Source organism: Myotis lucifugus, unplaced genomic scaffold (genome assembly GCF_000147115.1).
Source record: "Myotis lucifugus unplaced genomic scaffold, Myoluc2.0 scaffold_31, whole genome shotgun sequence".
NCBI classification, from domain to species: domain Eukaryota; kingdom Metazoa; phylum Chordata; class Mammalia; order Chiroptera; family Vespertilionidae; genus Myotis; species Myotis lucifugus.
The window spans coordinates 5,186,662-5,209,213 of NW_005871079.1; the positions used below are offsets into that span (position 1 = coordinate 5,186,662).

The following is a 22,552-nucleotide window of genomic DNA, read 5'->3' on the forward strand; positions in this document are numbered from 1 at the left end:
GAGGCTAGATTAGCACCTCCCTAGAGATCCAGGACAGAAGTTCTCCCACTGCAGACACAGCTGATTCTCACAGCCAATTGGCCTGGAGGTTAATCCCTCCCAGTATTACCTACAACAATTAAGGCTTAACTACAACAAGACTGTGCACAAAGACCACAAGGGGGTGCACCAAGAGTGTCCTCCTCAGGTAATTGGGGAGGCTGAACCACTGGGCCCTAGAGGACACTTAGCACAGGAAACCACTTTATCAACACAGGGAAGCATAAAAAATGCGGAGACAAAGAAACAAGACACACATGACAGAAATGGAGGAAAGCAAACTGCTGGATATAGAGTTCAAAACCACACTTTTAAGGTTTTTCAAGAACTTTCTAGAAGCCGCCAATAAATTTAGTAAGACCCTCGAAAAGACTGGTGAGACCGCCGATAAATGTAGTGAGATCCTCAAGAAATCTAATCAGACCCTTGAGGTTATGATAAAGGACCAACTGGAAATTAAGCATACACTGACTGAAATGGAGGATATTATACAGACTCCCAACAGCAGACTAGAGGATAGCAAGAATCAAGTCAACGATTTGAAATACGAAGAAGCAAAAAAACACCCAACCGGAAAAGCAAAATGAAAAAAGAATCCAAAAATACGAAGATAGTGTAAGGAGCCTCTGGGACAGCTTCAAGCGTACCAACATCCGAATTATAGGGGTGCCAGAAGAAGAGAGAGAGCAAGATATTGAAAACCTATTTGAAGAAATAATGACAGAAAACTTCCCCTACCTGGTGAAAGAAATAGACTTACAAGTCCAGGAAGTGCAGAGAACCCCAAACAAAATGAATCCAAAGAGGACCACACCAAGACACATCATAATTAAAATGCCAAGAGCAAAAGACAAAGAGAGAATCTTAAAAGCATCAAGAGAAAGAAAGTCAGTTACCTACAAGGGAGTACCCATACGACTGTCAGCTGATTTCTCAACAGAAACTTTGCAGGCCAGAAGGGAGTGGCAAGAAATATTCAAAGTGCTGAATGCCAAGAACCTACAACCAAGATTACTTTATCCAGCAAAGCTATCATTCAGAATTGAAGGTCAGATAAAGAGCTTCACAGATAAGAAAAAGCTAAAGGAGTTCATCACCACCAAACCAGTATTATATGAAATGCTGAAAGGTATCCTTTAAGAAGAAAAAGGTAAAGATATAAATTATGAACAACAAATACACATCTATCAACAAGTGAATCTAAAAATCAAGTGAATAAATAATCTGATGAACAGAATGAACTGGTGATTGTCATAGAATCAGGGACATAGAAAGGGAATGGACTGACTATTCTTGGGGGGAAAGGGGTGAGGGGGATGCGGGAAGAGACTGGACAAAAATCACGCACCTATGAATGAGGACAGTGGGTGGGAAGTGAGGGCGGAGGGTGGGGTGGGAACTGGGTGGAGGGGAGTTATGGGGGGGAAAAAGAGGAACAAATGTAATAATCTGAACAATAAAGACTTAATTAATAAAAAAAAAGACAAAAAAAATCTTTAATGCCACTCTCACTCATGGTTTGATATGTATTCTTCTTCCTATGTGCATGCGTACACATACACCTTTCCCCTCCACATGAGTGATTATTCCAGATATTCTGCATGTTCTGTACACACTGTTCTACAATGTGGTTCTCTTCAATAATATCACACAGGCTTCTTTCTGTCTCAATGTATATAAACTCTGTTTTTAAAGTGGCCTTAGAGCCCTGGCCGAGTAGCTCAGTTGCTTAGAGCATTGTCCTGATATGCTGAGGTTTCAAGTTTGATTTCCGGTCAGGGTGCATACAAGAATCAACCAATGAATGCATAAATAAGTGAAACAACAAACTGATATGTCTCTCTCTCTACCTTCCTCTCTCTCTCTCAAACCAATCAATCAATAAATAAAAGTAGCCCCAGTTCCATTCTGCTGATGTCTTTTAGTTTATCAATCCCATAGGGATAGAAATTTAACTTTATTTCATTTTGTTTTTGTTCCTTGGAAAGAATTTGCTTTAGTAAATATCTTACCTCATTTGAGTACCTACTGCTATAGGCTAAGTGTCTAGCAATGGAATGCTGGATCAGAGGGTGTAAGCACCTAAGGTTTCTATGAACATTTCTACCCTGAAAAATAGGACACCAAAGTATATGAAATTCCTGTTTTCTCACACTGTCAAAAACACTGGAGCTTATCAAAATTCCTAACCCCTGACAATTCAGGGTGAAACCTGTCTCTTTATTGTTTTAATTTGTATTTATTTAATTATTAAAGAAGGTGAGAATTTTTCATTTTATTTTTTGTCAATCTTCACCCAAGGATAATTTTTTTCCCCATTGATTTTTAGAGAGAGCAGAAGGGAGAGAGAAGGGAGAGAGAGAGAAACATGGATGTGAGAGAGACAGAAACATCAATCGGTTACCTCTCAGCTGGGATCAAGCCTGCAACCCAGGTACATGCTCTTACTTAGGAATTGAACCTGGACCCTTCAGTCTGTGGGCCAACACTAACCACTGAGATAAACCAGCCAAGGCAAGAAGGTGAGAATTTTTAAGTGCTTATTGGCTATTAATATTTCTCCCACTGACAGGGAAGCACTTTTAAGTCCCTTACCTATTGTCCTTATTGGTTTATGGGAGTTCTTTATATAGAACTTTGTCATGTACTGCACTTATTTTCTTGCCTTATGCTTTCCTTTTAAATTTGTGTTTTTTAAATGTAAATATATTTTATGTTGTTGACTCTATCCATTTTTATCTTTATATTTTTTTATTATCTATACTAATAAAAGCATAATATGCTAATTAGACTGGACAGCCAAACGACCTTCCGGACGAAGCCAGGGCAGTAGGGGCCAAGGCAGAGGTGGTTAGGGGCGATTAGGCAGGCAGGCAAGTGGTTAGAGGCAATCAGGCAGGCAGGCAGAGGTGGTTAGGGGTGATCAGGCAGGCAGGCGAGTGGGTAGGGGTGATCAGGCAGACAGGCAGAGGGGTTGGGGTGATCAGGCAAGCAGGCAGGCGAGTGGTTAGGGGCCATCAGGCAGGCAGATGAGTGGTTAGGGGCGATCAGGCAGGCAGGCAGAGGGGTTAGGAGCCAGCAGTCCCAGATTGCGAGAGGGATGTCCAACTGCCTAAACTGGCAGTCAGACATCCCCCAAGGGGTCCCGGATTGTGAGAGGGTGCAGGCCGGGTTGAGGGAACCCCACCCCCGTACAAATTTCGTGCATCAGGCCTCTAGTTGCATCATAATAAGAAAGGACACCTCTACCTTAAGAATATGTACACACACACACACACACACACACACACGCACACACACACATTTTTCTACAGTTTATTTTTAGAAAACAAGAGTACTATTACTAATTTTAGTATAAAATTTTGAGGCTGGACCATTTTATGAAATGTTATTGCTAATGTTTCAGAGGGTGAGAGCTGGCCAGTTGCCGGGGTTCCTTCTCCTTCCCCACCTCTGAGGACTGGTATAAATGGGCAAAAGAAATTATTTAAGGGCTAGGGGTACATCTCTTAAGGTTCATTTTTATAAGTCCACAATATAAGCTAGTAAAAAGTAAAGCTAGCTTTATTTACTTCCTTAAATTAACACTATCCACCCGATCTTAATAACAATTCTGCTATAACTATAAATTACCATCCTCCCCCTAGCCATCATTTTCTCACTATTGTGAAAATTTTCAGGTCTCATTTAACTCTCTATTCCCCAGGTCCTCCAGATTTCATTTTTGGTATCATGCCATCTCCACTAAGAAATGCTTGATTTTCTTTGTCTCTTTTTTCTCAGTAACAAATTTTTCTCTCTGGCCACTGTTGAAGTCAATTAAGCCTGGTACACACGGGAGGTGTCAACTTGAGCATTTTCTCCCATGTTTTGTGAAATGACTTAATACACAAGCTCTTGAATGATTTAGTACACAAGCTCTTGATTTAGTGCACAAGCTCTTAAACGCTATACGGACTACAGTAAGAAATCCACCATTGGTGTCATTATGGACTAATTAGAAATGATGTCAGCTGTGGCCTTCAGTTGGGGACGTACATCTAGGGAAGGTGACTAGCTTCTCTATTGTGATATTGCACTGATGATGTAAATAACCTTAAAAGATGTTATGTTTAAACTTTTTCTTATTAGAGGAAAGACATCCTGTACTCAGCAAACAAGTTTCTAACATTTTTATGGTGATAAAGAGCAGGCAAGCAATACATTTAAATGTAAAAACTCATCATACAAAAGTACAAAGAAAAATCAACCTTTCAGACCACACCATAACAGCACAAGGTTGCTTGTGGGTAAAATAAAATAACCTCCACACTTGATTCGTTTACATGCAGAGTTAAAACATGGACTTGATTCTATAAGCTGCTTGCCTGCTGGCTGTGAAAATAGTGGAAGATAGCAAACAGGGAAGTTAAATGAGGTGACTCCCTGACCATTTGAAAAATTCGGAGTACCTTATTCACAGAGAAAACTCTAGTTACAGGTTAGTTTTAGAAAAGGTAGCTTAAATACAGTAACTAAACATCACTTAGGAAGAACAAAAATATAAAAGCACAGGAGTATTTTTTATAACATTCTTATCAGAAATATTCAGGCTAAAATTCTTTATCATTTTTCCATTTCTCTTATGAAATACCTTTGCTGAGATATGAATTATGGTAAAAATAACTTTGCAGTTGGTTTGGAAAACAGAAATAGGTCATCATCTTTTCTGACCTTTGGATATATTGAAGTTTTTAAGATTAGTATAATGAAGCATTAAAAAGAAAACTCAGATTTCCTTTAATAGAAAGACTGACCTCCTAAGTCCTTCACTACCTACATATTTCTCATATCTTCGGCACTTGTAAATATCAAAGGAAACCCAACCTTAATTATATCAGTACTTTGAATGATATTTTCCAACTATTTGGACACAATTATTAAAAGAAAACTGCTTGGAAGTAAAAACCAATTTAACATCTTTTGATAGTGAAATTCAAAGTTTTTTCATTAAGCAAAATCACGGTGTGGGAAAATAAACTGGCAGTAATGGTTGGTCATTAGATACTGTGTAAAACAGGCAATGACTTGAATGCCCTTCAAGAACATGGCAAAGTAAGAACCCTCAGTCATGAAAATGGCTGAATAAAATGGGGAGTAAATGCGAGGGGGTGCTATCAGGGTTGGCTTCAGCTATGTGAGCCCAACCTAGACAACTCTCTCCTAGTCACTGTCAGTATATTTATGGAGAAGCAGGATGGCCCAGGAGTCAAGGACAATAACTCAGGGCTTAAGTGCTGGCTCTAACATTTACTAGTTGTGTGACCTTAGGTAAATTACTCAACCTCTCTGTGCCTCAGTGTTCTCATCTTAAAATAGGGAAATAGCTATTCATAGCATTGACATAAGGATTAACATAGTTAATGTTTATAAAGTAGCTAGCACAGATCCTGGTACATAGTAAGCACTACAAAAGTGTTCATTAAATAGAATAAATTACTGACCAAATACTTTTGGAATACTGTGCCTTAAAAACTCCAATTTTGTTTAGAATGTATATGCCCAGTTTCAAATGCTCACACAAGAAACCCAAAGCACATGCAGCTTTCAAGCACTGATTTCATAATTTGGGACTGAAATGTATTCCATCCCTTTCAACACAGTCAGCTATCCATGTCTACATGTTTATAAAATACAGCTATTCAGATAGACTTTGTGTTTTCAGTGTCTGATGTTTTTGTTTAAAAGTGTCTAAACATTCATCTTTCATCTGACAATCAGGGTGGACTTTAACATTCAAGTTATATTCAAATTCTGTCCTTTGAATTTAAGACCTAAAAGTAGGGTTGTGGCTGTTAAGCTGGTTCTCTCAGCATAACTGTATTGGCTAAAAAGAACTATGTCAGCAAGTGGCAGCTTTAATTACCAGTGTGTTCAGCCACTACCACTTTGCTTGGCAGTTTGACTATTTATAAAAATAAAAGCTTCAGATGTGGTGTGATATAGCTCCCCGGGGCAACAGGAAAGTGCAGGGGGCGGGGTGGGGGGAGCCTGCAGGGTCATGCCACAGCTGTCTTCTGTGGGATTGTAAATCAAGACATGATTCACACATGTGAGAATATCTTAGCAGGAAAAGGGCCGGGGCAGCTGGGGGTCGCTGGGATGGATGGAGTAGCTGGGGGAAAGCCTCTGAGATGGTAGAAAATAGTATGAATGGAAGCCTTTCTTTGGCCTCTTTTTTCTTATTTGTGTATTTCAACCTATAGGGTCAAATGCCCAGATGATTATAGAAATTCAAAAGCATGGCAAAAATGCAATATAAAGTCACTACTTAAAACAGCATAAACTATGGAACTAGTAGTTAACCCACGTCCTTTTTTAATTTTTTATTTCTTTTTATTATTAGCTTGAGGAGATAAAGCCTTCCGCTCTGTGATGCCAAGAACTCAATCTGTGCTGGTCAACCTTGTAGCCCCTGGTGGCTCAATGACCATTAGTTGAATTAATTCACTAATTTGATGAATTTCCTAATTATGTTCCCCTAGGAATGACACTGCTGGAATTAACATGACTATAAAAGTCAGAGCATCATTTAGTAATAGTATTTCAAATTTTTTAAAAAGCAAAGGTATTTTATTTATTTATCTATTTTAATTGAATTTATAAAAACTAACAAAGTAGAAACATACTCTTGACCTCTTCTACTTTCCCCCACCCTCCTTTCCCTCTGCTAATCATCATACTGTTGTCTGTGTCTATGAGAGTTTTTTGTTTTGTTTTGTTTTTGCTTAATCCCTTCACCTCTTTCACTCAGCCTCCCAACCCCTTTCCCTTCTGACAGCTGTCAGTCTGTTCTCTATACCTAAGAGTCTGTTTCTATTTTGTTTGTTAGTTTATTTTGTTCATCAGATTCCATAACAAACCCCATATCATTGAGCAAGAGAAAGAATTAAAATGAGACTGATATTCGTATTAGGAGTGTCTGTGTTTGATGCAGCAACTTTTTATTTTCTCCCTTTTTATTCTTGCCTCACCACAGCCTACTCCATTTGTCCTTCCTTCCTACTTTATCGGCCGTATAACAACAAACATAATCAATTCCCTGCTCTCATGGATCGGACACTCTAGTGTAGTGGTTCTCAACCTTCCTAATGCTGCGACCCTTTAATACAGTTCCTCATGTTGTGGTGACCCCTAATTTCATTGTTACAAATTGAACATAATTAAAGCATAGTGATTAATCACAAAAACAATATGTAATTATATATGTGTTTTCCGATGGTCTTGGGCGACCCCTGTAAAAGGGTTGCGACCCACAGATTGAGAACCACTGAAAGACAATAAACATGCAAACAATTAGTTAAATATCACGATTTCAATTAGTGATACGGAAAATAAAATGAGCACTAGGATAGAGAGTGACTGGATGGTGGGGGGTGGGGATCTGAATAAAGAGAAGGGAACAGCCATGTAAGAATCTGGGAGAAGAACATTTCAGACAGTGGAAGCTTGTACAGAGAAATTGGTAATTCTCTAATTCAAATTTTATCTTCCAGATTAAATTCTTTTTCTCTGCAAACCCAGTCCCAATTTTCTTACAATACAGCATGTAACAGCCTTTCCTCAATCCCAATGCCTAGCATAGGCTCTGGAAGAGTAGGGGTTTAACAAAAGAGCAATGGCTATGCGTGACCTTTGTCAAGCTCTAAACTGTCAATCACAGCCACCTATGAGCTGAGATACAAATAGAAGCTTCCAGAAATCACAGAAAAGAGTCACCAGCAACAAAATGGGAGGTGTGTTATTAATGCCACTTAGATAATATTTCACTTTTCACAAAATGTTGGCCTTGCCAACTTGGCAACTTACCATGCCCAGTGTACTCAAAAGAATCCGCTTCGTCAGGGGTGTCGAGTTCATCCACATTGATATCGATTTCATCTGGACTGTCCAGGTTATCATCTGAGAGAACAGACCCTTCACTCTGGTCCAGAGAAAGATTGATATTTGGGGCTGTGAGCTTGATTCTCTGAGGATGAGTGTCATTAAGATCCAGTGAATTGGGTGGTTCTAAAGAAGAAACAAAATAAAAATATCAGGTATTAGACCATATACATGACTGCCAAGAGTGGGCGTGGAACCCAGTGGAAAAACACTTTTAAAACCTTTTTAGCGAAGGTAGACCTGCTTAAAAAAATTCTTCTCTGGGATTTAGAACCCCCTTTTTGACCAGTGGCCTCAGTGCTGGCTTGTCCCAGCCTCATCAGCCCTGGCCCTGTAGAAATAGGAAGTGGGGGCCATTGCTAAATTGGCAGAAAACTAGTTTTCAGAACTGTCCTGCTCAGATTTCAGAACTGAAAACTGATATAATATTAAATTTAATTTTACGGTGTGTGTTGTATAAGAAAGACAGTTAAGCTTACATATAACTGATCATGGTTCATGCAGACTAATCCTATGGAATGGAGGGTAAGAACTTTATCTGCTATGTTCACAGATAGTCCTCAAATACTTTTCTTCAGCTTCTGACAACTCTGCGGGTGATGTGCAGTGGTATTTCTTTGGCTGGCATTCTTTCTTTCTTTCTTTTTAATAAAACTGAGGTATCCTCCCAGATTACATTTTTTTTTTTATTAAGGAGTCATTACATTACCTCTTATGCCAATATTGTTTGTCATTGGTTCCCATACCTTAAGGGATGGTCTTATGTTAAGGCTCCTGGAAGTAGCTTCTACATTTTAATTGTAATATGTATATCTTGCCACTAATGTGTCATTCACTCAGAAGAAGAACTGGAGAAGTAATTTTTAATCAGGTTGACCCTAATTAAATATTCCTAAAAATAGAATTTCAGGATTCTCTTTCACAAAGTATTCTGAAGGCCATCTGGTATACCTCTCAATTCTGGAATTCAAATCTGGTCTTTTCATAAGGAAGTTTACACCGTTTTTTTGCCATAAGATGTTCTGTATAGAACATCACCCAAACTATGTCCCGTGTAATGTTTTTATTATTTGAAAAAATTTCTAGTTACCAATAAGTTTGAAAAACAATGGATTTCTATATTATAGAAATTCTCAGAGCAGTACTATCCAGAAGAAATCTTTGTAATGATAGAAATGTTAAGGAATTGAAATAAACCTAGTGTAACTGAAGAACTGAACTTCTCCCATTTATTTTAACTTTAATTAATTTAAATAGCCACATATGCATAGGCCATGGACACAGACAATAGTGTGGTAAAGGTCTGGGGGGAGGTGTGGGTTGGATGGATGGAGCAAAGAGGGGAGGGGAGAATTGGATCATCTGTAAAATTGTTAACAATAAAAAAAAGTCACATGACTAGTATTCTGAAGAATGTACTTAAATGCTTAGACAAAAAAAAAAAAAAAAATTGAGTCCCTTCTTCCTACTCCATTTCAGGCTTGGCGGATAAGGTCAGGATTCAGGATCTTGGTATGATCCCGAAGCTGGTACAGTTCAAAGAAGTGTCCAAAATAAAATTTTAACTTCCTTTTTCAATATGCCTTGGGTTGTACACTCTTAGAGTATAGGGTTTCATTCTCTTTCTTTCTTTTTAATAACCAGGTTACTTGATATCACATTTCTAATTTTAAACATTCTCACACTTAAGTATAAAGTTGGTGAACTTCGATGTTAGTTAGAAATTGCTGTTATGCTATACAGTAGCCAGTTATCACAGGAAGTGGAAACATTGCCAGATAAGGCCATGGCTCAGACTATAAAAGGTGGCCCACACTTGTGAGCATCAATATTCAAGTCAACCCTGAAATTAACCAAACTGAGCCTAACACCTTCTTCACACATATTTTTCCCCCTTTCTTCACAAGTTGGAGGCATAGGAAGTGTTCTCTCACTGAATAATGAAAATGTTTGAATATAGAATAGCGCTGAAGGAAATAAACAAATGCTCCTCTCACCAGGCCTCATGTCTGCAGCACCGGGACTCAACATTCCCTGCTCAAAGGGGATGTCCATTCCTACATCCTCTGGCAGTGGTCTGAAAGACAGCAAAGCAAAGAGTGTTCAAAGTTGTGTGTGGTTTACTTTTCTTTGAAAGAAAAACCCCGAGATTCCAGGATAACATTTTTAATTCACGTGGAATGAATCAAGTACGTGTACTGAATCCATGCTAAGTGGCCATAAATTAAAATTAAGACCTTCTCGGTTACTGTGAATGAGAACCATGGACACCAGTGTCACTCTATGCATGTGGCCTGTCACTCCTCCTACCAGCTCATATAAGTAAACACATCCCAAGTAAAACACTCAGAAACAGGAAAAGCAAAGCACTAATAAAATATACTTAAGAGGGTATTAATATATATTTTTCAATAAGAAAGGAATATATGTGCTTTGGAGTAAAGATAGAACTGACTTTGTATATATCTCTTCCTCTGTGTAAATTTGAGCAGATTCCTTAAACAACACGGGCACAGAAAAGTATTCTCTGCTGGTCTCACTTTCTTTATTTGTAAAACCAGAGGCCTGGTGCACAAAGTTCGTGCACTCAGCCCAGCCTGCACCCTCTCATAGTCTGGGACCCCTCGCTCCTTACTGCCCGCTTGCTTGTTGCTCCTTACCGCTCAGCTCACTGCTCCTTAGCACTGCTGGAGGTGGGAGAGGCTCCCGCCACCACCGCTGCACTCATCAGCCGTGAGCCCAGCTTCTGGCTGAGCAGCGCTCCCCCTGTGGGAGCGCACTGACCACCAGGGGCAGCTCCTGCATTGAGCGTCTGCTCCCTGGTGTTCAGTGAGCGTCATAATGATCAGTCATTCCACTGTTTGGTCGATTTGCATATTAGCCTTTTATTATATAGGATAGGGATACTAGTATACCACCTACCTCATGAGTTGTTGAAAAGATTAAGCAATGGAGTAAAGTACCTAACATTCCTAAGAAGGTACCAACCAATGTTATTTTCTTTAATTCTTTAAAATTTAAAAATTCATTGTGAATTACATATTGGTGAAGATGGTTCCAGTCATGAGTTACCGTCTCTTCTCTCTAATCAATGCCGAGCCCAGGGCCATTTATATGAGCCCACTTGGTAAGACAAGTGTACTCATATAAATGGCCCTGGGCTAGGCATTGATTAGACAAGAAAAGTACTGAGGAAAATTGTGACAAATTTATATGCTCTTGTAGAAAACTGACCACACTGTTCAGTCAATTCCTCTTGACTTATTTTCATCTCCCATCCCTCATTCAGTAAATCCTCATTTATCACAATAATGTATTTATCTTCTTGGTGGCTCCCATATAACTTCACTCATCCAGGGTGAATCCTTGTGATGTAGACACGAATCCAAATTTAACCATGATAAACCTTATTGTTAAGTTCTAAATTTAGTCCCTCTCTTTCTCTCTTATTGAGCCTTCTCCCCACTTCAATCTGGGTCTATCAAACATTTGGAGTTTGCTTATGTAGATGATCAAACTCTCTAGGATCCAAGTCAAAATCCGAATTATCAATAACCCTCTGATGAAAACAAAACTCTACACCTCTAGTGATAACTGTACTTCTTCGTTTATTCAATGAATATGTATTGAGTGTCTACTATGTGCTGAGGATATAGAGGAACAAAAGAGACCAGCCTCACTCTTGTGGTGGAGATGGGACAATGGGATTAAAATAATGCTGACTATCACCAATAACTTAATGCTGTTCCTCAGAGTGAAGTAAATGCCTGTGTCCTTACCCATCAACCCCACAGACCCCTTCAAAAACACAACCTCAGGGAGTTTCTTTCTCAGTACGTTTGCTGTGACTTCTACCATGTATGTTCTCTAAAATGAACCCTGCACCCTAACAGAAAAATAGAGAGCAAGAGATTGGTGTGTGAGTCAAAGGCAATAATGTATTGGCAGGAACAAGATAATCTGTGCCAAACACAGACACATCGCACAGGGTGGCAGCAGACCAAACTGTCTGTTGGTAGAGGTGGAAGTGGTGAGAAAAAAAAAAAAGCCTGCACTAGGCCCCAGTTCTGAAAGTCCTGGGACCCAGAGGGATGGATGTCTGGGTTTCCCATGCTGCTGCTGCTTTTCAGAATTCTTTACAATGATCCTTGTCATCTGAAGTTTTCTGTGTATTCTCCTTGACATTCACCCTGCATTGCAGTACCTATAAAGTGGCAAAAGGCTGCTGTTGAGAGCAGCTGGATTCAAATCTTAGTCTGTCACTTGCCATATGGCAAGTTACTCAGTTTGCTCACCAATAAGAGAAGGATGTGCCATACCTGCAAATAACACTGAAAGAATAAAAATGTTATCTATTATTGTTGTAGTTTTTTTTGCCATCTATTATAGTTGCCTTCTCCATTAGCCTTGAAACTTCATGAAGACAGAAACTATGTCTGTCTTCTTTACTGTTATTTCTCCAGCACCTGCTAGAAGTAAAACCCTGATAAATACTGAATTATCAAGGTTAAAATACCCAAAATGTACAAATACCTTATTTTCTGCCTGCGAGTCAACCTAAAAAAAAAAAAAGATAGCATACCACTCACTAACAGCCTGACAGAGTACATAAGGGTACTGACCTTAACTGCAAAATAAATATAAGGGTTTTTAAAATAGATAGTATCAGTCTTAAATTTCATTACTGTTTGTAAGTTATGGGCAACATCATGAAACAACTGAAAGAGTCCTAGATATGAGGTTATAGTTCCACTGTTAGTACTGACAAGCTAATTAACTCTGAGGAAATTAGCTGACCATTTTTGTGATTTTAAATGGTGATAATAAATACCTAACATCACAGTGACTGTGGAGAATATAAAACGCATGCAAGTATTCTGTAAATTATAAAGCACTGAGTAAATTTAAGGTTTTACCGCCCCTCATTTTTAACATAATAGCAGGATCAGCGATTTAACTGAAGCATGTGTCATGGTTGGACAAAACATAACGAAGGTCGCTATCATTTTAGCACTAACCCAGGTAAGGGAAAACTTCAGTACCGCACAGATCCCCACAGAGCCTGTACATGCCACTGAACCTTAGTGAGTAGAACTCTTGTCTCTCAATATTTCTTTGTAACACAGAGCAGAGACCCTGTCAAGAAGGTGCTAGAAAGCCAGATGTGGCCTATGTGGGGGAAGGTCAACGCTGAAGGCTGTGCTCAGGGGGTGATCAGAGCAGAGGCACTCTCACAAACCTGTGGGTATTGCAGACATTTTAGGAAACCCCGGGGACAGAGAGGGAAAGCTGAACCCAAGCTGCACGGATCGTAAATACTTCAACCACATTCGCACATCAGGTCCATAAATATTTGTAGAAACGAACTGGTCAAACAGAGTACTTGGTGATTGAACACAATGGAAGTTTACAATTGGTAATGGAAGCCTCTTGGGGTCAGTTAGGAAACAAATCAGTCCAGTGTGAAGGGATGTTCTTCCTTATAAGCCATAGCAACTACTTACTTTGGGGTTTTCCGTGTACAGACTGGAGCTAGCTAAGGAAGCGGCTGAGGGAGTTGTAAACACACTAGTGTGACTCTACTAGGGCTGACCTCCCAAACAGATGCTCAGCTCCAGGTCTCCATCTAGAGGATGGATCCAGAACTGTTGTTGACTGAATGGTTTCTAAACCATTAGGAACCAATTATTTCACCAACTATTTCTGGGTCTCGGCCTTTGGGTACATGGTAATATTGTACTTTCCTGCTCTCCTATGAAATTAGGGTGACCACATGAGTTGCTTTGACAAATGAAATGAGGAAGGGAGTGGCAGGTATCAGTTCTAGTCAGAAGAATTAGGAGCAAGTGCCTTGGTGGCCACAGAGTGGCTCTGACAGGCTGTAGCCCAGTTACTGTGAGGCGCTGAGGCCCCCGACTATGTGAACAAGAAAGGAATTTTTTTGTGTGTTTTTTTCCTGAGATGTTGGGTTTCTTTGTTACCACCTCTTAATCTTTACCACTTGTTTTAAAGGGAATATCTGATTCATACTGTTATCTTAACCTGGGTAACCTATTTCCCACATTCTCAGCCTAGGGCAGTGATGGCGAACCTTTTGAGCTCAGTGTGTCAGCATTTTGAAAAACCCTAACTTAACTCTGGTGCCATGTCACATATAGAAATTTTTTGATATTTGCAACCATAGTAAAACAAAGACTTATATTTTTGATATTTATTTTATATATTTAAATGCCATTTAACAAAGAAAAATCAACCAAAAAAATGAGTTCGCGTGTCACCTCTGACCCACGTGTCATAGGTTCGCCATCACTGGCTAGGTAGGGTCATGTTGATGGTACACATCTTCTTGTCTGTGTTGCTAAAGCATGAAAGCACATTTTTTAAAAAAAATGGTGACAAAAGCTAGGAAGGGCATCAAATACTCTTAAGTTATTCCATAAACATGAATATTAATATATCACCTCTATGGTTTTATCATAGCCATCTAGCACTTGCAAATTTAATATTTTTCTTTAAGTTGACTTTTTTTTAGCTAAATAGATTTATTTTGAAAGGAATGCTTGTATCACTAATATTTATGGAAATACGAATCACTTGCCTAAAAATATGCATACAAATTAAATATAATCAAAATAAAACAATGCTATTAAATTCTTGTACTTTGAGACTTTCTCTGCTAAAAAGTGTCTGGCTGGGTATAATGCCAGGTAAACATCATAAATACAAAGAAATACTGTATAAGATAGAACACCCAAAAAATATTTACTACATTTCCAAAATTGAAAACAACAACAAGGGAAATGCCCAGATGCCAGAAATAAAGAGTTATTCTAGAAAGCTAATGCGAAGGTAGCCCATGGGTTTTGGACTGGACATAGGCCTTAGGACAAGTGATCTCCAGTTACTAGAAGAAAAGCCTACATGTGAACTTTCTAAATGAGGCCTTGAACCTTCAAGAACTGCCTCCTGAATAAAAGGGGATGAGAACAAACTCCCTTTGGCCTTGGAAAGCCTAGTCTGCTTGAAATCTTGGGTGGAAAATAAAACAACCCATGAGAATTGGAGACACTAACAGTGTGCCAAGCATGTCTTAATTTATATTACCTGAATGATACAGGAAACCCAAGTCAAGAAATTAAAATGAAAATTCATCTAGGACCACTGAAGACCTAGACCCAGCCTAGGGTTCCAGAAGAATCAAATGTGACCACTTGGTAGTGCTACTTTTACAACCTAGGATTCACTGGGAATCTACCGAGGGGAAAGTAAAAACTCTCTGAAAGATAAGCTTATACCAAAATACCTCCCCCACCAAAAAAAAGACTATAAGCTACACTAGAAAAGAAACCCTATAAAAGATTGCCAGCAGATACAGTAAACAGAAGGATTAATAATAAAAGTCCTAAAAAAATATAAAAGAGATTGTAATGATTAAAGAGTAATTTTTAAACCTTCATTGTGATAAAGCAGTGAGATCTGGGTTGTTTGTCTAAGCAGGTAGGGTTACCTACCCTGAGTAGCCATGCTGCTTAAAATAGGGACATCTAAAAATAATAATGCTGAAGTGTTGGCAATAAAGTGATATAAAAAGATATATCAGAAATACTAACCACAGGAAAGCTAGTACCAACAACATTAAAGTCAAATAAAAAAAAAACTTTAGTCAAGAAAGCATTTTAATGATGTTATTATTTTATGATAAAAAGACTAATTGAGAAGATATAATAATCCAGAGCCAATATGCTTTTAACAACATAGCCTAAAAATGAAACAAAAACTGGATATAAATTATAAAGAGAAATTAATTCCATGGGAAATAATTTGAATATACTTCTTAAGAATTTATAAATCAACCTGAAAAAATACATAAGACTATAGAAGATCTAAACAATGTAATGATATAACTTGATCTATTGGACAGATTTGCACTCAATGAAAATACACAATTTTTTCAGACTCACATAAAAAAACGACTATATAGAATGTCTCATGAAACACCAAAAGTCAGTATTCTCGGCTTCAGGGCCATATATTTAGAAATCAATCACAAACAGACAGTTTGAAAACTGAAAAGCAACACTTATAAATAAATGAACAATAAAGTCCTACATATATAAACTTGTGAGAGCAGCTAGAGAAATTTCTAGGGGAAAAATAGCCTTAAATTCAGATATTAGGAAATAATGGACTCGATTAACTAAGGGTTCAACTCGACACAGGAAACTGGAAAAACTATGCCCTTATGTGAAGCAATGTTATTTAATCGTGAACACCACCAAGCAGGGGAACGGTGATGTAACTGGAATTCTCCAATTTGAGAATGGGTCCCATGTGTATGAGTACTTATGCTTCTTAATAAGGAAGCCAGCACCCAGGAGCACAGCAGTCCTGACACCAAAGAGTGAAGGACCACAAATGCAAAACTTTTGGACACAGTTAAACGCACCTTCGTGCCTTTAGTCCAGGTACAGAGGTAAGCACATTCCACATTTTACTTCCTTCCAGCATTTCTGAATCTGGAGGGATTTAGTTGTTGTTGAAGGATTAGCCTTGCCTGAGCTCAGGTGCTTTTTAATAGGAAACGAGCAGTGAGCCAAGACTTGGCCTCACACACACACAGACCGCATTTCTAGATGGTAATGTTTCCTGACAGGCATGGACACCGGCAGCCCTTTGGGGGCAACAAATCATTCTTACAAGATTGGCAACTAAAAAATACAACTCCATAGAAGGTTAAAATGTTAATTGCTCTTTAGAAAAATACTGCTTGGATATGCTGCTATAGTTTGGGGAAATGATTACATAAAGAGAAAGTGCCTTTATGTCAGAATTCCTAAAATTCTCTTGGCTTCCTTCTAGTCAAGTAAGATATACTGAACTGATAAAGTTACTCTCTCTAGAAATGGAGATAAAGAGAAAAAAGAAAAAACAAACAAAACCCTTCAGAAGGTGCGCACCTTCCTTTGTTAAGTACATAAATTAGCCCTTTAAAGTCCAGCGGTTGGAGGGCTGCCATTTCAGGATTCTTGTCTGATAAAGGAGGCTGCACAATTTGAGGCAGGAGTCCATGGCGCTCTGTAAGCCCTAGGGCACTTATCAAATTACTCAACTTAGAGGCAAGACTGGTTTCACACTCGGTTTCATCAAGCTGATACCCAGGAAAGGATGGGAGCGTAGGTCCCGTAACAAAGAGGAAGCTGGGTTTGAGCTCATGAAATGAGGTCTTTGGCAACAATTAGCTGTCCAGCTGGGCCTCACTCCCCTTAGAACAGAAGTGCGGTGGCCCCTAGACGTCAGCAGCTGAGGCAGATGAAGAAGGGGGTGAAAGTAAGGAAAGTGGAAGACAGTAGACAAAAGGAAGATGGGCACTGAGCACGCACCCACTTATCACATCCTCTGGGGGTTCTGCAAAAACCCACAAACCATAGCCATCTGTTCTCAGAGGAGAAGGACATGATGTCTCCTTACCCAGGGCTGGATTCTAAAAATCTGCAGGTAGCAAAAACCACTTGCAGTACACATGACCCTTGGGTAAGTTCTTGAATTGCTCCCTGAATTGTAGCATATGCAGTTTTGTGTGTAAAATTCTTTACAGTATATCTTATGAACACTAAAGTTTGAAAAACAGTGAGCAGGAATAGAAGGAAAGCCTTTAAATACCATTTAAACCATTTGCTTTTCAGACAATAATTAAATCCTTGGTTGTAAATGGGGGATGCATGGAGGGCAGGCACTCCCAATGCTTAGGGCCTAACATGGTGGAAATTACTAAATAAATACATTTTGAACAAAAAGCCTTATTTAGATTCCTAAAGATGTCCTGCTCTTCGGCAAATGTTTCGCATTCTTGCTACATATTAGAACTTGATTATCAAAATTCCCTACCAACAAATTATTTTTGATAATTAGTTAAGTTTTTGTGAAAACATAATTGAGAAATGTTAGGTGACTCTTACAGATGTGAATTACAAAGTAGTAACTGCTACAAACTTCATAGGTAAAGTTCATCCAGTGTAGATTTCACTCCCTTGGATACAAGCTCCTCTCTGACAATATTATGCACCAGTAGGGGCAGGTGAGGCTAAGCAAGGATGAGGTTCGTAGGAAGTGCACCATTGTTTGTCTTCAAGGTTAAAGATGAGTCTGCAGTGCCAGGTACAAGTCTCAGCACAGACTCCTGCAACCACCCCGCCCACCTCCCACTTCAGCAGCTCAGCATCACCAGGAATTTCTCCTTGGTGCAGACGTGTCTGTAAATGCCTCCATGCCCTAAGCCAGTGATGGCGAACCTGTGACACGCATATCAGAGGTGACACGTGAACTCATTTTTTTGGTTGATTTTTCTTTGTTAAATGGCATTTAAATATATAAAATAAATATCAAAAATATACATCTTTGTTTTACTATGGTTGCAAATATCAAAAAATTTCTACATGTGACACAGCACCAGAGTTAAGTTAGGGTTTTTCAAAATGCTGACACGCCGAGCTCAAAAGGTTCGCCATCACTGCCCTAAGCTCCTGACCAAAGAAATATACTCACAAGGGTTCCTCTCTCCTCACAGGGCAATGCAACATCTGCACTGTCTTAGATTGATTTTCTTCCCCTACGTCACTCAAGAGCATGGACAAGCTGGTACCAGCACCAGAAATGTGATCAACAGGCGCCTATATGGGTACTCTTCCAAATGCTGCTCAAGCAGTTATATCTGCTGATCCACAGGGCGTGGTAGAGGACTTCAGTCTTTAACTTCTCTAGAGCTGGGTCAGCAAAGTTTTTCTGTAAAGGGCCAGATACCAAATATGTCGGGCTTTGCAGTCTCTGTCACAACTACTCAACGACTGTCACACAAAAGCAGCCATAAACAATATGTAAATGAAAAAGTGTGGTTGTGTCCCAATAGAACTTTAGGTAAAAAAACAGGCAGTCGACTAGATTTGACCTGGGGCCCTAGTTTGCTGAGCTCTGCTCTAGATGAGAACAACTTGAATAAAATTCCATTTCTCAAAGTTGGGTGTGTTTTGAAAATTGTGAAGCTTTAATATTTTGTGCAAGTGGCACTCCAAAATGGGGTTGTGTGAGTATAAAGTACATAAGTTAATGATAGTTTGGTGCTGTATTTATCAAAAATTTAAATGCAGGTAGCACAGAATATTCACAGATATATACCATGATATATGTAAAAGATGTTTATTGTAAAAAAAAAAGAAAACTTTTTTTGAGCAGTATGAATTTGATGATGATACAAACATGAAATAAAAATTTCAAAAAATATTACTCATATTATATTGTAATATTTACTATTACTCATATTATTTAATATTACTCTTACTATTATTAGAAGATTTGGGGCTAAACTAAGCCCCAAACTAAGGTGGTCATGGAACCCCTGAATCAACCCTTAGACTCAACCCTTATGAAGAATGACAAATGAAGTATGGGCCAGTCACTCATCATGGAACCAACAGGAATGCTCAGCACATTCACTGTCACATTCCTCAGGTAACTCTTATGAGCTGGATTTTGTCCCCCCCCCCCCCCGCCCCAAATTCATATGTTGAAATCCTAACCTTCAGGACCTCAGAATGTGAGTGTATTTGGAGATAAAGTCTTTAAAGAGGCAATTAAGTTAAAATAAAGCCATTATAAAAACACAGGGAAAAAATGGCCACCTACAAGCCAAGGAGAGAAGGCCTCAGAAGAAATCAACCCTGATGACACCTTGATCTTAGGCTTCTAACCTCCAGAATTGTGAGAAATCAGTTTCTGTTGCTTAAACTTCCAGCCGGTGGTACTTTGTTAGGATAGCTCTAGTAAAGTAATACAGTATCTGACCGCTTTCACCAGCACCCCCAGTTTCAACAAGAATCTTAGCTCTGGAAGAGGCATTATCATTCCTTCCCTTCATCCCTTCTGTGAGAAAGCCCTGCTGCCTGACAGAGCTAGAGGCAGAGAGAAGCTGTCAGGCCCCTTGAGACTGCGAGGAAGAAGCCATCCCCTTTACTTACACATGCCCCTGCATAGTATAATCACATTCAAGGAAACTAATTTATGAGACTTGATTAATTTCATACTCTCTGCGGGGATATATGCAGTAAATATACAGCTATGCCAACTTCACAGGGAGATCTGGTTCATTTAGCTATTTTCCATTGGTATGTCTTCACAGTTATTTAAGGGGGAAAATGTGCTTATATTTTTAAATAACTGTTGTTCACAGAATTATAACATTACATAGAATTCTAAGACTCTGTCTGGTATATCACTCACATTTTCTAATTACCAGGTCCCAATGGTGAATAAAATTTAGTAGCACTTGAAAGTAAAATTAACAGCCTAAGATTAGCCACCTAACCATCAAGCTAGTTAGAAACAAACCTTGAGCTTATACACTGGTAAATGCAGTGAGAAGTTAAAAAAGCTTCTCATGGGAAATCCAGTCTCAGGTCTTATATCACGAACTTAACCTTTAATCCTAACCCTAAACTTGGTCTAATGCACCCAGAAAACTTCGCCATGGCCAGCCCAGGGATGGGGCTTTACTCCATCCCAAGCTTTCTTTCTTTCAGTTATCAATACTGACCTTCCCATGAACCAATAATCTCTAGCGCTCATCTCCATTTACCTGCCCTTCTAACATACAGCTGCTCTGTTAAGATCACACCATGTTGGTTTCACTTCTGTTTTATTTTAAGAAGAGCCATTTCTAGAACTTGTAATTTCATCTTTTCCTGGGTATTTCTGGGAATTGAACATAGAAATACACAGTTGCTAAGTGTAATTTTTATTCCTCCTGTGGTTCTCTTGCTTCCTGGGCAACGGTAGCTTTATCAATGGGGCTTCCTTGTTGGGTTGGGACACTAAGTCGTGCTTTTTAGGGCAATATAGAAAGCCTGTGTTCCTTTCTGAATTTCTAAATTGAAGGAGATTTTGAAAGTTCTCTATCTTCAGGCAAAACTACACCTGAACGATTTTGATTATCCACCTAGGGTTTGCAAACCAGGTTCCCACAAGCTTTGACAGATGCAGCTTCCCTGGTACTCACTGTTTGCTTCCCAGGCTAGTCTTTCTCATAGGAATTCAACAAACATTTCAGTCCTAGAACTATATAGAAAATGTTAAAATAGTCTGAGGAAGGGGATGGTTCAAACACACATTCTGCCATCAGAGAGTTTTAAAATTTAGGAGAATAAAGAGAAAAGGGCAGATACAGGTCCGCAGAAAACAGCACAGGTAGGGTAAGATGCCATGAGAGCTAGCCACGCACTTTCAGAGATAGGGATAGTTCCTCCAATTGTGGGCACAGAGTGGGTGAGCCTGGAAGCCACCAGACAAAAGGCAGTATTTGGGCCGGACCTTGTGGACAGGCTGGGGAGGGAGTGAGGATACATGGCATCTGAGCTCTCTTCCTCCCTTTCTCTGGCTTTGTCCCCAGCCCCAAGCCCACAATGAAGACTCATTCTGTTCTTCAGCTTGTCAGGGGCACCATTTGGCCTGATGCCTGTTCTCAAAATAGAGTCCTCCTTCCTCTCCTTGTAAGATTAGAGTCAGACAGACACTGCTCAGGAGGGAAGAGGACGAGATGCCACCATCCTCTTCACATCCCAACCTTTAGGTCCACCTCAGTAGATACAGAAGCTTGCAGACCTGTGCTCTTGGTAACAATGAAAGTGCAGGCATAGAAACCATGGTCCAGCATTCGGACCATGACCTAATGCTGACTAATCAGATGTGGGTTTAGCTTTTTGCAAGTGCTTCTGCCAAAGTTGGCTCTATCTTGTTCAGAGGAGAGAGCGTCACGCTTTCTTCCCCTTGCTTTTATTAACTAAATCAAGGGCAGCAAGGCTGCAGACTCTCAATCAAGAGGAGTGAAATGATAATCTGTCCCAGGGTGTGCCAATTCTTCTCCAGGCACCTCCCCAGTAGATTCTCATCTCCCTCCATTTTGAAACACTATACCGTTCTTCCAATTCTGCAGATCTGGAATTGCCTCTCTTCTTTCCATCCCAGACACAATTACGTCTTCTATTATGTTTCAGGTGGACTACCACCTCCCATTTTGCCTCCCATCTCTCCCACCTCATTGCCAGTCTATTGCCAATCACAACACCCAACTCACAAAACGCTGACTTCCAAAACCAACACATTTATTATAAACATCTTTGTTTGACTCTCGGGGCTCTTCACTATTTAGATCATTCCACCCTCGGTGCCCCCAAATGCTCTCTACCTTGCAGACAAAATGAGCTCCTAGTTTCTCAAGTTTTGCTGATAGTTCTCCAGCCTCTATAGTTTGATTTATATTCCTTTCTGTTGAAAGGCTCTTTCCCCCAACTACCGAATCTACCTCATCCATGAATCCTGTCCTTGCTTCTCTATAACAAATGAGAAGGATCAAGGCTCTCCCACCTCTGAGGTCCCAGAGCCCCTTGGGTTATACCTCTTATGGAACTGACTTCACTTTGGGCTTTGCAAGCCATTTGTTTTACCCCCTCCTCCCCACTAAAGTGAGGTAAGAGATTGCATCGTAATTACCTCTGTATCACATGCATTCCTTGGGGATAGCATCTTGTTCTAAACGCAGTCTCTG

General features: G+C 39.5%; 1 protein-coding gene across 9 annotated transcripts in view; it reads right to left on the minus strand.

Moving 5' to 3' along the window:
* Positions 1-22,552, minus strand: part of PRUNE2 (prune homolog 2) — a 208,397-nt gene that overhangs the window by 30,391 nt on the left and 155,454 nt on the right. For all 9 annotated transcript variants that reach the window (XM_023752392.1, XM_023752391.1, XM_014454127.2 and 6 more), the window contains 2 exons: positions 9,960-10,039; positions 7,888-8,088 (listed from right to left, as the gene is read on the minus strand). In XM_023752392.1, the coding sequence (XP_023608160.1) occupies positions 7,888-8,088; positions 9,960-10,039 (281 nt within the window). The remainder of the gene's footprint in view (positions 1-7,887; positions 8,089-9,959; positions 10,040-22,552) is intronic.